At 42.6% G+C, this 13,341-nt stretch overlaps 1 protein-coding gene across 1 annotated transcript; it reads right to left on the reverse strand.

The window, feature by feature from the left end:
• Nucleotides 1-3,591: 3,591 nt before the first annotated feature.
• mmp17b (matrix metallopeptidase 17b) lies at nucleotides 3,592-10,986 on the reverse strand. The gene is made up of 11 exons (XM_084718368.1): nucleotides 10,769-10,986; nucleotides 10,407-10,539; nucleotides 10,161-10,317; nucleotides 9,279-9,387; nucleotides 8,977-9,154; nucleotides 8,270-8,446; nucleotides 7,061-7,154; nucleotides 6,152-6,225; nucleotides 5,871-6,020; nucleotides 4,625-4,897; nucleotides 3,592-3,992 (listed from the first exon to the last, which is right to left on the reverse strand). The coding sequence occupies exons 1-11, from the start codon at nucleotides 10,916-10,918 to the stop codon at nucleotides 3,592-3,594; spliced, it is 1,896 nt and encodes a 631-aa protein (XP_084574494.1). The 5' UTR covers nucleotides 10,919-10,986.
• Nucleotides 10,987-13,341: the final 2,355 nt, after the last annotated feature.

The raw sequence follows: 13,341 nt of genomic DNA on the forward strand, positions 1-13,341 counted from the left end.
ACAGTCTTATCTGCTGGCCACTGAGCAGCTCCACTGGAGCAGTTGGGGTTAAGGGCCTTGTTTAAGCGCACCTCAGTGACGGCAATGAGAGTGAGGCAAGCACTGCCTTTCACTTTTCCCCCACCCAGATTTATCCTGCTGGTCGGGGGATTGAAGCGGCGACCTTCCAGTCACAAGCTCGCTTCCCTAACCTTTCGGTCACCGCTGCCCAAACAAGACTCCGTTTAATAGTGATGCCTCTGCATGACCGACCTAAGTTAACAGGACCATTAGAGAGAAGATTGGCCGTTTATTTTTTCTTAATGGCTGCCACTGAGCTGGATTCTCAGAGAAATCAGATAAAGAGAGTCTGTGGTAACGTTTTCATAGACAGAGTTACAGTTAGTAGCACATCTGCCAGTTCAAAAGAACTTTTTTGTCATTACATTTCAATACACACATACAACGGTTCTGTCCACACAAACATCCAAAATAAATAAAAAAAAAAAAACAGAAAAACTCCTTGTAGTAGCTTTAATGTTTTGGCATACAGCTGATTAGATCACCCCATGAATGTAATTCCAAGGAGAAACCACAATCAAGTTGAAGTTTCACTATGATGACATGGTTACCATGGGGACTTACATCATCACACATGAAAACAGTTGGACTCATTGTATGCATATGAGTCTCAGCCAATTTATACAATTCCAATAGTGCTTATGGACTCCATTGTGCAGAAATTTTCAAATACTCCATTTTTAGAATTTAAAAAATAACGAAGGGGAGACTCTTAGGAAATCATTTTCATTCAAATATCTTGAGGTCAGAGGTCAAGTGACCGCTTTGAAAATGGCCGTGCCAGATTTTCCCTCGCCAAAATGTAATCTTACTTTAGAGCGTTATTTAGCCTCCTTCTTTACAAGCTGACATGACATGGTTGGATGCTTTAGCTTGATGCACCATATCATGTGAAGCAAGATTACGGTATCTTCACTCTAGCCTTTTTAAAATTCAGTGCACTCCAGCCTATGACACACACACAGATGTAAGGTGCGTCTCACACACACACACAACCAAATGCTTGATCCCTTCCATCCATACAATACAATGTTTCTAGACTTGATTTTAGTGCTTTATTATGGAGAGACATTTGCACAGAAAGAAAACCAAACATAATATAAATAAAGCTATGTCATATAAACTACCTCTACATTACAAAGACTGGAGCAGATGTTATATTCAAACAACTGTGCTGCAGAGCAACTTCTTCTCTAGAGCCCGCACATGTTGAAGAAAAGGACTTCATCAGGGCCAGATTTTGTGTGCTAAAGTAATTGCAGCATGGATCCATACGATCAATATTTGTCTAAATTTTTATGTATTTTTCTTCCTGATTGGAATGTCACAGCAGATGTTCCCATCCATCTGAGCTAATTTTGGAAAAGACTAAAAAGCTGAATATTATGTTGACATAAACACATTACAACATCTTTGTAAGTATATGATGACCTAATTTCTGCTAAGGGGATATTTTTAGCCATTTCTTGTGTAGGATTCTCACCACACCAATGAAGAAAACTGACAAATACAAGAATATTGCTCTCTTTGTGTAGGAGATGAGAAGCTGGACATCAATCTAATGTCTGCATGCTACAGGGGAACTCCCCAGTTACACATCAAAGTGTTTCCAGAGCATGGGGAGTTCTACTGTCAATGTGTAAAAAGTTGTTCAAAGCATTTGTTGCCACCATCAGAGTAATCGTTTTACTGCTGCTGAACAAAGTCTCTGAGGCTGACAAGGAATACAGTACTGTCATTTATGAAGTTTCCTGAAGGAAAGGTAGCTGTACTTGTTGCTAATATAGCTAACTGCTAATTGCTGTTGGCCTGGTTAGCCCTGCAGCTCCTGTTTACCAGGAATCAAACCTGGAAACCTGGTACTGTATTCCCTGACCATTAAACTGCCTTCCATCGGTCTTAGAGGCCATGTCCATGAAGAGTCAGCTAACAAGACCACTCTCCTTAAAACATCCATGGATCGCTGTAGCTGTATGGTGGCAGGACCTTTGGCACAATGGGGTGGGGAGTGGATGCGGTGGCTATTGTAGACATGCCCCTCCCTAGATGCCTGTTTTAGAAGAAACACGTGACTATGCGTAAGCAATAAACACTCCCTTAGCTGTTTCATGGGAACTTTGAAAGTACATGCACCAGCAACTCTAAAGCTCAGCATGTTGCATCTCATTTGTTTAATCCAGACACAAACAGAAATATAAAAACAAGTCATAATAGTTCTGGGGCAAATCTTGTGTTTGGAGCTATTCATTGGTAACCACCAGCTGGAGTCTTGTCATCAAAGTGAGGCTGCCCTGTTTTACCGTTGTGACTGTACAGATGCTGAACTAAAACCTGCTCACAAGACTCTGTACAGACATGCTGGGCAGATGAATAAATGTTTGTTCATGTAACTCGCACTAAATTTACAAATTTAAAGGTTAGCTGCTTCTTCCTGTTTCTATTTGTATGCTAAGTTAGGCTTACCATATTCTGGCTCAGGGGGACTGCCCATTGTTGTGATGGCCCCAAACGTCAAAAGTTGGAAAAATGTCCCATTGCACCGAAAGCCCGTTTCTCTGACAGCCCATTACCCCGAAAACAAAGCCCTATTGCTCCGAAGGCTGGAAAAGCAAAACAGGGAAGACAGCATTGGTGTTGTGCTTGCTGGGTTTAGCTCCTAGCCCCCTAGGACTAATCAAGCTAATTACAGATTGCTAACTTTGTTTAGCTCAGTTCTGCTTTGAAGGCTGTGTTGGTCTCAATCTGGCTCTGTTCACTAAGAGCTCTCACTCTGAGAAGAGTCAGCTAATAAAACCACTTTCCTTCTTATAGTGCATCCATTTACCAATTTAGCTGCATGGCAGGTGGCTGCAACACAGAGTTCTATTTGCTACTGTAAATGCCAATTAATGTCCACAACAAGTCCCTCCCTATCTGGTTACAGGAAACTAGTAAGCATGGGTAACTCACACTGAAATTACAAATTTCCAAGCTAGCTGCTTCTCCCTGCTTCCATCTTTATACTAACCACATCATGATTCCACAGGGACTGCCCATTGTTCTGATGGCCCAAAACTTCAATAGTCTGAAAAAATGTCCCATTGCACCGAAAGCCCATTTGATTTGATGGATGACTTCCCTCTATGTACCAAACAGTAGGAGTTGGCAGTGACATGGAACCCGACGTGAAATATGTGAAATATGTGAAATATGTGAGAAATAAGGCCTTACCTGACCCAATCCTGTCAGGTCCTGTTCGGGTTCGGTTCGGGCACAAGTCTCAACCATTGCTCTGAAAATACACATTTTCCCTGTATTTTTTACGAAGAGGGTTAGTGTGTTACTGCAGGGAGTGTGTATTTTCAGAGCAAAGGGCCTTCAAAGCAATGTTTTCTTTGTTGGACAAATGGGCTTTCAGTCCACTGGTTTTTTCTCTGAATAATGGGCACCGAATCCAGCCACATACTGAGCACACATGGTGTTCTCATCTTGTGGTGAGTGTTTACAGATGAGCTGCTTCTCTCTGTTCTCATTTATCTTGATAAGACAGTTTTAAATAACCACCAGTGTCCATGTAAACAGCAGCAAGGCAGCAATAAATGATGGTGTCCTGCAACTGAAAGCTCCATTTTGGCAAGTACATTGTGTCCAGATGTGTGAACCTCTGTCCTGTACATCTTTATGTTCATTTCCGTGTCCGTCCCTCCCACGGTCCTTCCTCCTCCCTGCTGCTTCCTCCCTCTCTCTCCCCTCCCGCCAGTTCTCCCTCAGCTCTTGTCTCCCTGCAGGGGGAGACAGAGACAAGGAGAGATCGTCCACCACATCTGAGGACGAGGAGGAGTCAGTGCAGCCCAGCCAGTCGGCAGCAGAGGATCGTGGGTATCCGTCCTGCAGTGAGGAGCCTGGAAAGCTGAACTTCCAGTAGGAGTCTCCTCTGAAGAGATAGACAGAGCCTGGAGAAGAGGAAGAGGAGTTTTCACAACTTGCATGCTTTTAAATGTTTTGCAGCGCTTTAATAACGTCATTTTATTGTATTTAACAGTGACAGCAGCTTCACTATCTTTCTTACCTCTGCTGATTATCTTTTTGGCTTAATCTGAACAGAATGCGATGATTTGGAAATCCTTTTTCGACTTGTATTCATTTGAATATCGTACAAAGACAAGACATTTAATGTTCAGGTAAATTTTATTGTTTTTTGTAAATGTACACTCATTTTGAATTTGATGCCTGCATGTGTCAAAAGAGTTGAGACAAGAGCTAAGTTCAAAAGTGGGTGTGTTAGTGCCCATGGCATCACGGGTAACTGTCACATCTGTGAAGACCCCATTAATGCTGAAAGGTAGATACAGGATCTGGAGTCTTTTTCAGAGATGCCCCTGCTTATTTCAGCAAGACAATGCCAAGATACATTCTGTATGTGGGGTGTGGCTAATAGTATGGTCTTCATGCAGTCCAGACCTGTCTCCCATTTAAATGTAGTAAAGTGAACCCTTAAAAAAGTGAGAACCAACAGTATTTGGTTCCTACAGGGACAGACAGATCTAACATGACACACAGATACAATCATGACTCCTGTCCTCACCGTCTCTGTCTGTGGTGATGCCACTGACTCCCTCTCTCAGCAGCTGAGTCCAGGTGTCTTCTTGCCTCTCGTCCTCAGCGCCTCCCACGTTCCCCCACACAGGGCCCTCCTCTGGGTCCCAGACCAGGCCCCACCTCCCTGCTGCTGCCTCCTGCTCCTCCTCCTCCTCCTCTTCATCTACTCCAGCTAAGCTCACCCCCATCCTGAGGGCAGACAGGGGCTGAGGGTAGCCTTCCTGCAGGGACAGATCCCTGAACAGCCAGAACTGGGAACCTGTAGGAAGACATGACAGTTTGCTGATTCACCACACATTTACTGTATAAAAAAAATTCAGTGGTGGGGCTGGTCAGTGATAATGCTTTAGAAAATATATTGATTGATGATGAACTGTTGAAGAATCAGACACGTAATAAGAAAGACTAAGCATAAGTCACATGAGTGGCGTTATGATTTTCTCCCTCCAAATGTTGAAACTATGTCTCTGTGTTTCCGTACCACAGTGTCACATAAGTAACAGGTCTCATTTGTTACAATGTTGTGAAAGGGACGGTCAGATTGTTGTTGGTGATGAAAGTGCAAAAAATCTGAAGACTTTTTAATTAACAGACATCATATGTGTAATTCATGACACAGACAAAATAATTTGTCTCTCATCACAGACTACCGTCCATATTTTTACTGACAGTAGGTCCCATGGGAACACAGGAGGGGACATGACTCAGACTGTCTATAGTCTATGTTCCATATAATAAACAGAGTAGAAGGGACAGAAGTTGTGAACTGAAAACAGAAGATGAAACAAAACCAGGTGATTGGATGAACTATTTGTCTTCCATGGATGTTTCTTGCTTCCATGGATGTTTCTTGCCCGTAGCTGCCAGTGGTCCCTCCTAGGACGCTGATTCCTAGGACGTCACTTTTAGTGCAGACACAAACAAATAACCTTGAAGCCTGGCAAGATGGATTCTTGCATGATCTCATGATCTCGCGAATCCAGCTGCCTTGCAAGGTAAAGCTAGTACATAAGTACATAAAAATGGACAGCATGAAGGCAAAAATAGCCAGTGCTGGATAATTCACTGTCAAAGCCCAAGTTGGACAAAAACTGTGAAAGTTTAAAGTCCATTAAAGTAAGTTTTCTTCTGTTTTGAGTTTGATTCACTTAACAAAACATTCAAATGCCAATATGGGATATGATTTCAAAATAAAGTAACCTTCATACTATTTTGACTTTATTGGAATTTACCACTGATAAAGATGATGGCATGATCTGACTGTCTCTCCAGTACAGCGTGAAGATGAGATAGATCAGGTGGCAGACCCCTCCACAACCTCCTGACGGAAACCCCGCGACCCGACACCAAGCCGCCACCATTGACTCGCCACATCGTCTGACCTGGAGGGTGAGGGAAGGGTTCGGCAAGAGAGATGGAAGTGATCCTGCTAACCAGACATCTTTCATCTTCACAAACTAGTTATTAATGTTCATTTTCTAATTTAACATGTCGTTTCCTGATGTATTCAGACCTTTGAAGAAGAACGTCTCTCCACGGATCCTCGCCACAGCATCAAAAGTGGTGTTACAGCGATCAACAAAGGGGCTGAAGGGAGAAAACACACGGTGAGACTCATTCAAAGACCTTCCTGCCTTCATCTGGTTGGATTAAATCAAAAATTACCTTCAAAGATCATGTTAAGCAACAATAACATGCTATTAACCACATGGCCAAATTTGAATGTATAGATGTACTGGTTAAAACAGATGGGCCATGTGCCAAACAAAAAAAATCAAAGTACACATCAAATAAAATTTGCCCAAAATGGCTCCTGTTTTTGGTAGCTCTTATCACACTGGTGTTTGATCAAGTTTAATTTGTCTGATCAGTTTGGTTTCAATTAGTTATTTGATGTTGAATGGGGGTGTCATGTCATGATTGTCAGCCGGCCATGTGGCGAGACCTTGATACTGCAACTCTGACTCCTAATGACATCACCGGCACAAGATCGCATCACTTGTTTACGGGATACTTTGGACTCATTTTTGTAAGGTGGGAGGAAGTGGAGACGTCATCCATCCTTATTCATATCAGTGGTCTTGACTAAAACTAAATGTTTGCAAAATTTCTGTCAACTTATCTTTTGATGAAAGTGTCAGATTTTTTAAAAACCCGACTCAAAATAAAAAAAGATGAGGATGACTAAATATGACTAAAACTGATAGGGACTTTTGACCTCAGGACTTAATCTAAAAGTGGCAAAATGAACACTAATTTAATGCATATTGTTGATCTGTAAATAATCCTGTTCTGACATGTTTAGCATTTGTTAAAAGATGTGGGGAAAACACTGAAAAGCACAGTGAAACAAATTCATACAAAACGGCTTCAGCCTGAGAATAAAGTAGATTATCTGTAACGATTATCGTGTGAGTCATACCCATGTCTGTGAAGATGGTGGTGTCCTTTGTGCCGTAACTGAGGCTCAGGCGCGAGGCGAGGAGCGTCGGTGGCCAGCAGCTGGTTCCTTTTACCTAAATCAAAAATCAATTTAAAGCTAATGACAATAAAGCAGCAAGAAACTCTTGACAGTAATGATGAAGCAATAATTATGCAGGCAGAGAAGATAAAGTACAAGTGGTAGTGGTTGCGACGGCACTCTCAGCTCATAAAAATATATATTCATGGGTCATTGAGCTCATAAACGGCACAGCATTTTTCTCTTTTGCAATGCAATTATTATCCTCACCAGGCCAAAGCTGGGAGGGGATCATGTAATCACCTTCATGTGTGCACACATACACTAAATATGACAAAATTACACCCAGATATATAATAGTAAAATTATGAGGTGATGACATTTTATATCGAAAAGGTCAGAGGTCAACCAGTGAGCATGATCTAAAATTATTCACTGGGAATCACACATGTGTAGTGACAATTTCCATTTAGCTAAAAACTACACTGCATATCTTTTATTAAATTCCCTCAAAGTTACAGGTCAATATTATAGTAAGTTCCATATTAAATCCCATGGATGTAAACTATAACTTCACTGGTTGGTGGAGACATACAAATCTCAGGCAGCAGTTCGTGCTGATGCATATATGAACACAGCTGTCTGTCTCAGGAGCTGCTGACGGGCTGGAGGAAGCATGCATGACATTATGGACAGCCGAAATGAATTAAGAACCACTCTTGTCACACATTTAATCACACAGAATTTCCTGCTTCTCATCCTTTGATTCGGTACAATACAAGGCTTTCACACGAGCATCTGGGCATAATGTGGAGGATAAAACTGTCAACAAATGGCACTTTCTGTCTGCACTTCCTCTATAACACCCCAGAGGTCAACAGCTGTCCTCATCTACCCACTTTATGTCTTTTGGGGGCCTTTAAACTATCTCAAAAGGGTTGGGAGTGAGTTGACATCATCAGGCAGATTGGCATTGAATCAAACCATCGTGGTAAAAAGTCGTCCACATTCCAACTCTCATCCAGAATCATGAGCTTTGGCCAATTTTTTTTAAAACATATGCATCCTCACATACCAGTTGGGATCAGGATTAATCATCATGTGACCAGAAATGTTTTACTCCTTAAATTTCTCATGGTGGACAGCTGGATGCGAGAAATGTTTATGTACCGTAGAGCTGGGTGATGTGCTCCAGATCTTGTGCTCCCAGGCTGTAGTGGAGAGGGTCTCCGGCAGGACCCTGGTAGTACGGCCTCATCACTGAGTGGCGGGATGAGGAGTGAGAGAGGCCCAGCGCATGACCGAACTCATGGACCAGCACTGTGAACAGATCAGTACCTTCAGAGGCTGAGGGGGGACAAGAGAGAAAGACAGAGATATGAAGAGAATGAGGAGCTGATTAGTGGGTGTGTGTAGTTCTAATACCCAATTTTATCTTTCACTTGTAGTCGGGTGTGATTGTGACAGAGGCTTTGTCTGATTTGGCCTAAAGCCCAGCAGTCGCCTAAAGGATGCAGTGTTCATTACACACCACAAGATGGAGCTCTTGGACAGAACAAACTACATACTGGTAATGTTCAGATTTTTTAAAAACCGACTCAAAATAAAATGTTCCTAACACGACCCAAGTAGTTTTGTTCCTAAATCTAACCAAACTATGACTCAAAACTGAAAATAATAAGCCAACTAAGTCTAAAAAAGTCACATTTGGCTTGACACGAGACACAAAGACTAGTCCTGTTTTTGATCCATTAATCTACCACAACTTTCTTGCTAAAATTCTCCTAAGTGCTAGTCTATGCTCACGCTCACACCCAATCAGAATGCAGCAGCAGTGACCAATCACAGCACAACAGGTTTTCTTAACATGTTTCCACCTGGCTGTCTGAAGGCCCACTCCTCCTCGGCATCCAAATGAACTCCTCCTGCCCGGGCAGGGTCTGATGGGAAAAAAGCATGGCCGACAGCACCACCTGCACCATCAAAGGGATAGCCATCACCATGGTAACCATGGAGGAAGTCTACTTGTAGGTCCGCTGTTTCTGGACTGCCAACCTGAAGACAGAGGGCAATAAAGAGAGGTGGAGGTGAAAACTACTGTGCCCAGCTAGTGTCCTGACGTGGCTCTGAACTGGGTTTCCCATATGTAATTAATGCAGCATCAGAGGAGTGTACCAACCTCATGGAACTCCAGGGGTGTTGGCTCTGCCCACACTCGTAAAGCATAGAAGACCAGTGAGCGAATGGTTTCCCGGGACAGATGGGAAGAGGAGGGGTATGAATGCAACCTAAGAATGTAACAGAGAGCGTCTGAGTGTGTAAGAAAGAGACGGTGACTTGAAGCCAATAAATGTGCGTTTGTAAAACACTAAAACCGCATTCCCACTGCAGGACCTTTGCCCGGGGACTAGGAACTTTTGGAAGTCCAGGCCTTATAGAGCAGTCGTATATATTTTACTCATTCTTGAGAATCAGGACAACACAATATTTTGGGGAGGTTTTGATTTTTGCTCTTTGATTATGCTGGAAAATACATTTTAAAAGATCGAACTCTTGGCTGGACCTAAACTTTTCAAAAACTACATTTTGAAATGTTTGGGCCTAGACATGAATTATTTTGCATGCTTTTGTGGGGACTGCTGCAAAGTAAAATGTCTGGTCACAGTATTTATATATTTCATATATAGAAATCCTTAAATAATAATAAAATCCTCAAAGAATAATATTAAAAATATCTTTTAAGTGTTTTTTGGTAACAAAAGGGGTCCTTGTTGAAGATTTGCACACAAAAATTAGATGTAAATGCAGACATTGCTATGTTATGTTAGCAGACTTATTTGCCAATTTTTGCACTTCAATTCAGACCTCAGTGGGAACGCACACAACAGTGGGCCGTAGGAACCTTTTAATTCCTTGAAAGATAGTTCCTGGGACTAAAAGTTGCAGGTATGTTGGGTGGAAACCGTCTTAAATTCACTATTCTACTGTGATTAAAAATACAAAAACTCATTAGTTGGTACCAGATTATAATCTGGTAAAGGGAGAAGACATCTTATCCAACCTCCAGTTAATGTTCCTGCGTGTCCACATGGAGATAGCCCTCCTCCTCCTCCTCCTCTTCATGTTTCTCCCCTCTTGGCTGACCAGTGATTTGGACGGTTCATCCTGGTCAGGCAGGGAGCAGCGTGGACTGTTCATCAACGCCATCGTCTCCTCATCTGAACACACCACACCACAGAAGAAAGAGCCTAAGCATCAGTTTGTTGGGTCTTACAGCTTTTCACAGCACACTGCCTGTAATCCTCACCTACAACTCCAGTGTCTTTGAGGCCTGCAAACCTCTGCATGGCCTTGACAGCGTTAGTAACAGCTGTCCAGGCCTGCAGCTGACCAGTGGAGGGGTCTGGGGGTGGGAGGTAGCCATACTTCGTCAACCAATCCTATGAGCAGAGAAGAACAGATGGTTGTCAAAACGTTCAGCCCTGCATCTAAACTACTGTCTGTATAAAAATGGACGATATGACAGCTCCCTAAAAGTGAAGCCAAAACATCTCCTCGAAATCCTGCACTGGATTAAGGTTCCAGAATAATCACGGTCCTTGTTAAAGAATCAATGCTGGGATGGATGGCTGAGCATACAAAGCACAAATGTTCAGCCTGTTTATTTACCACCAGTTGGGTGCTCTCATCTTCAGTGGGTGTCACCGGTGCAGAGGATGGTGTAGGCGTCACAGCAGCAGCGGAGGCTGTTTGCATCCATCCGTTGCTCAGGCACAGAAAAACAATCCACGTCTTCATCTTGGCTGCATATTTTTGCATGAAATATTCACATTAGAGAAAACTTCCATGCCACTTGTAAATCCATTGGCATCAGTGATGATTTTCTATCCCTGGAGTGAAATAAAAAAAAAAAAAACACTGAAAATTTTAAAAAAGCGTAGACAAAAACAGATTCAATTTCTCCACAAGTTAGAGTGGTAGTGGTACTGCAGCAATCAATATGTACATTTTTACATTAAAATTTGTTTCTTATTTTTTTTTGTTACGTTCCTTGTGGTGTGTTTTTCATTTTATTTAATTTTTATTTTTTTGGTCATTTTTTTCCTCTTATTGTTGGGTGTTTCTCATTATGATGTTGACTCTTCTGTCTTTGATTCCCTTGTCTAAAATGTTCTTATACAGTTACTGTACCTCCAGTTCTAAGCCTCCAGTTCTAAGCCAGCATCTCGGTCAGGGTTACTAAATTCAACTATCATACATGTTTTTGATGGTGTGGGAACCCGGAGAACCCCAACCCAGTGGACCTCATGGCAATCCTTCTTATTTTATCAATGGCAACAATCTTTCTAAACCTTAATCAAGATATTTTAACTGACTAGACTGAACCATACTGATGCAGAACTGAACAGATAATCAAGTCATGGTAAACTACATGGAACTCAACACATTGCTAAGGGGTAGGGGACAGTTAAAGGAGGTCATTGGAGCCTTAAATTCCACTGGACAAAGACGACCTGCAATAAATGATTCCAATATTCACTCTATTTTAGCTCTATTTTGGTCTCCACTAACTCCTGAGAGGAATATCTGGTTGTTTAGCTGCTAAATGCTCCACGTTGTTCACCATCTCATCTGTGGTGGGCATTTTCCATCAGCGCTTTTGGCCATGCCGAGCCAAACCATACAGCACCACATTGCATTTCCATGATCACTTTCAGCGTGCCAAGCTGCGCCGCGCACGAGATAGGCTACTCTGAAGCCCGTCTCCAAGCAAGCTGCGGTGATGTCTTGCTGGCTGCGGTGATACCGTGATGAGCCTCCATTCTCCCCCCGGGTGAGCAAGTGTTGTGATGCTGAGTTTGTGTGTGCAGTAGAGCACAGAGGCAGATGTCTCGTTATGTTCAGCTTTCAGTACTTCTGTAGCTTCTAACACAGTGATGCCCAACCCTGGTCCTCAGGGACTCCTGCCCTGCCTGTTTTAGATGTTTCCCTGCTCTAACACACCTGATTCAAATGATCAGGCTTCTGCAGAGGCTTGATGATGAGCTGATCATTTGAATCAGGTGTGTTGGAGCAGGGAAACATCTAAAACATGCAGGACAGGGGTCCCTGAGGACCAGGGTTGGACACCACTGTTCTAACAGAATCTTTGTGTATTGAAGTTTAGTTTCTTTCCTGTGTCGCAGTTTGAACTTTCAGGTATCTGCATTATTTTACTGTTTCATATTCGCTTTCAGCTGTGATGCATATGAACGGTTTATCCACCATTACAGCCACTCGACTTGAACCTCCTCGAGCTTGTCTTCAGTTAAAAGACACACCTTCAAGGTAGCCCTCTTGTAATGGAAATGCAAACCCCTGCCGTGTGGGGCTGACAGGCCAGAGCCTGGCCAGCTCTATATGGAAAAGAGCCATAGCTGTGTCTGTTTGCTGTTTGCTGCTCAGCAGGTGGTGTACAGCGGGTTTATAGAGCTTTTACTCTGCTGTGGCCAGAAACAGCACAGAGACCAGTGAGAGTGAAACAAAATGGTACAATTGCAAATGGACAGCTAAACAATGAGCTGAAACTGACAATAAAGATCCATGAATATTGATCGTAGCTGCTTTAATTAAGTTACTAACTCAACCACATCTCATCATAGACGTGGCAGGACTAGTAACACCACTGAACGCTCTTTTTTCGGAATGCCTGTGTTATGACATTACAAGTACAACATTTTGAGCCCAAAATCTGGCATGAAAAATAATCTTTATCTAAATCCTCTTTGGATTTCTGTAAATACCCATTAACATCCCTCCATTACATATACAAATATAAAGGAGGAGCTTGTCAGTAGGTTCTTATCTCCAGTGTCTTCACTAAAACTAAAAAAGAAAAAACGCACTAATAAATTTAATCAGTGCCTTTAACCTGCTTTGGCTTTGTGGGCGCAAATAATTCCTGGTCAGATGACTGAATTCTCCCACTGCACAATCAGGACATCCAGTGTCACAACAGCATGAATGAGCCAAAACAGTCCGTGAATGAAGCTGACGGGAAACATCCATACTGTATTCCCACTGGGGAGACGACACACCACATGCAATCAGAAGATGGAGGGAGATTAGCATAAAATATAGAGGGGAGGGCACCGCTGACTGCTGCACAGGACACTGCTGGATGTGAGTGTGTGTCCGTGTCAGTCAGAAGATGCTTCATTTAATTAAGTTAGAGGGTATACCGTTTCAGTTAAAGCATGGGG

The sequence above is a fragment of the Lutjanus erythropterus genome, chromosome 5, assembly GCF_056507025.1.
Source record: "Lutjanus erythropterus isolate fLutEry1 chromosome 5, fLutEry1.hap2, whole genome shotgun sequence".
NCBI lineage: Eukaryota > Metazoa > Chordata > Actinopteri > Lutjaniformes > Lutjanidae > Lutjanus > Lutjanus erythropterus.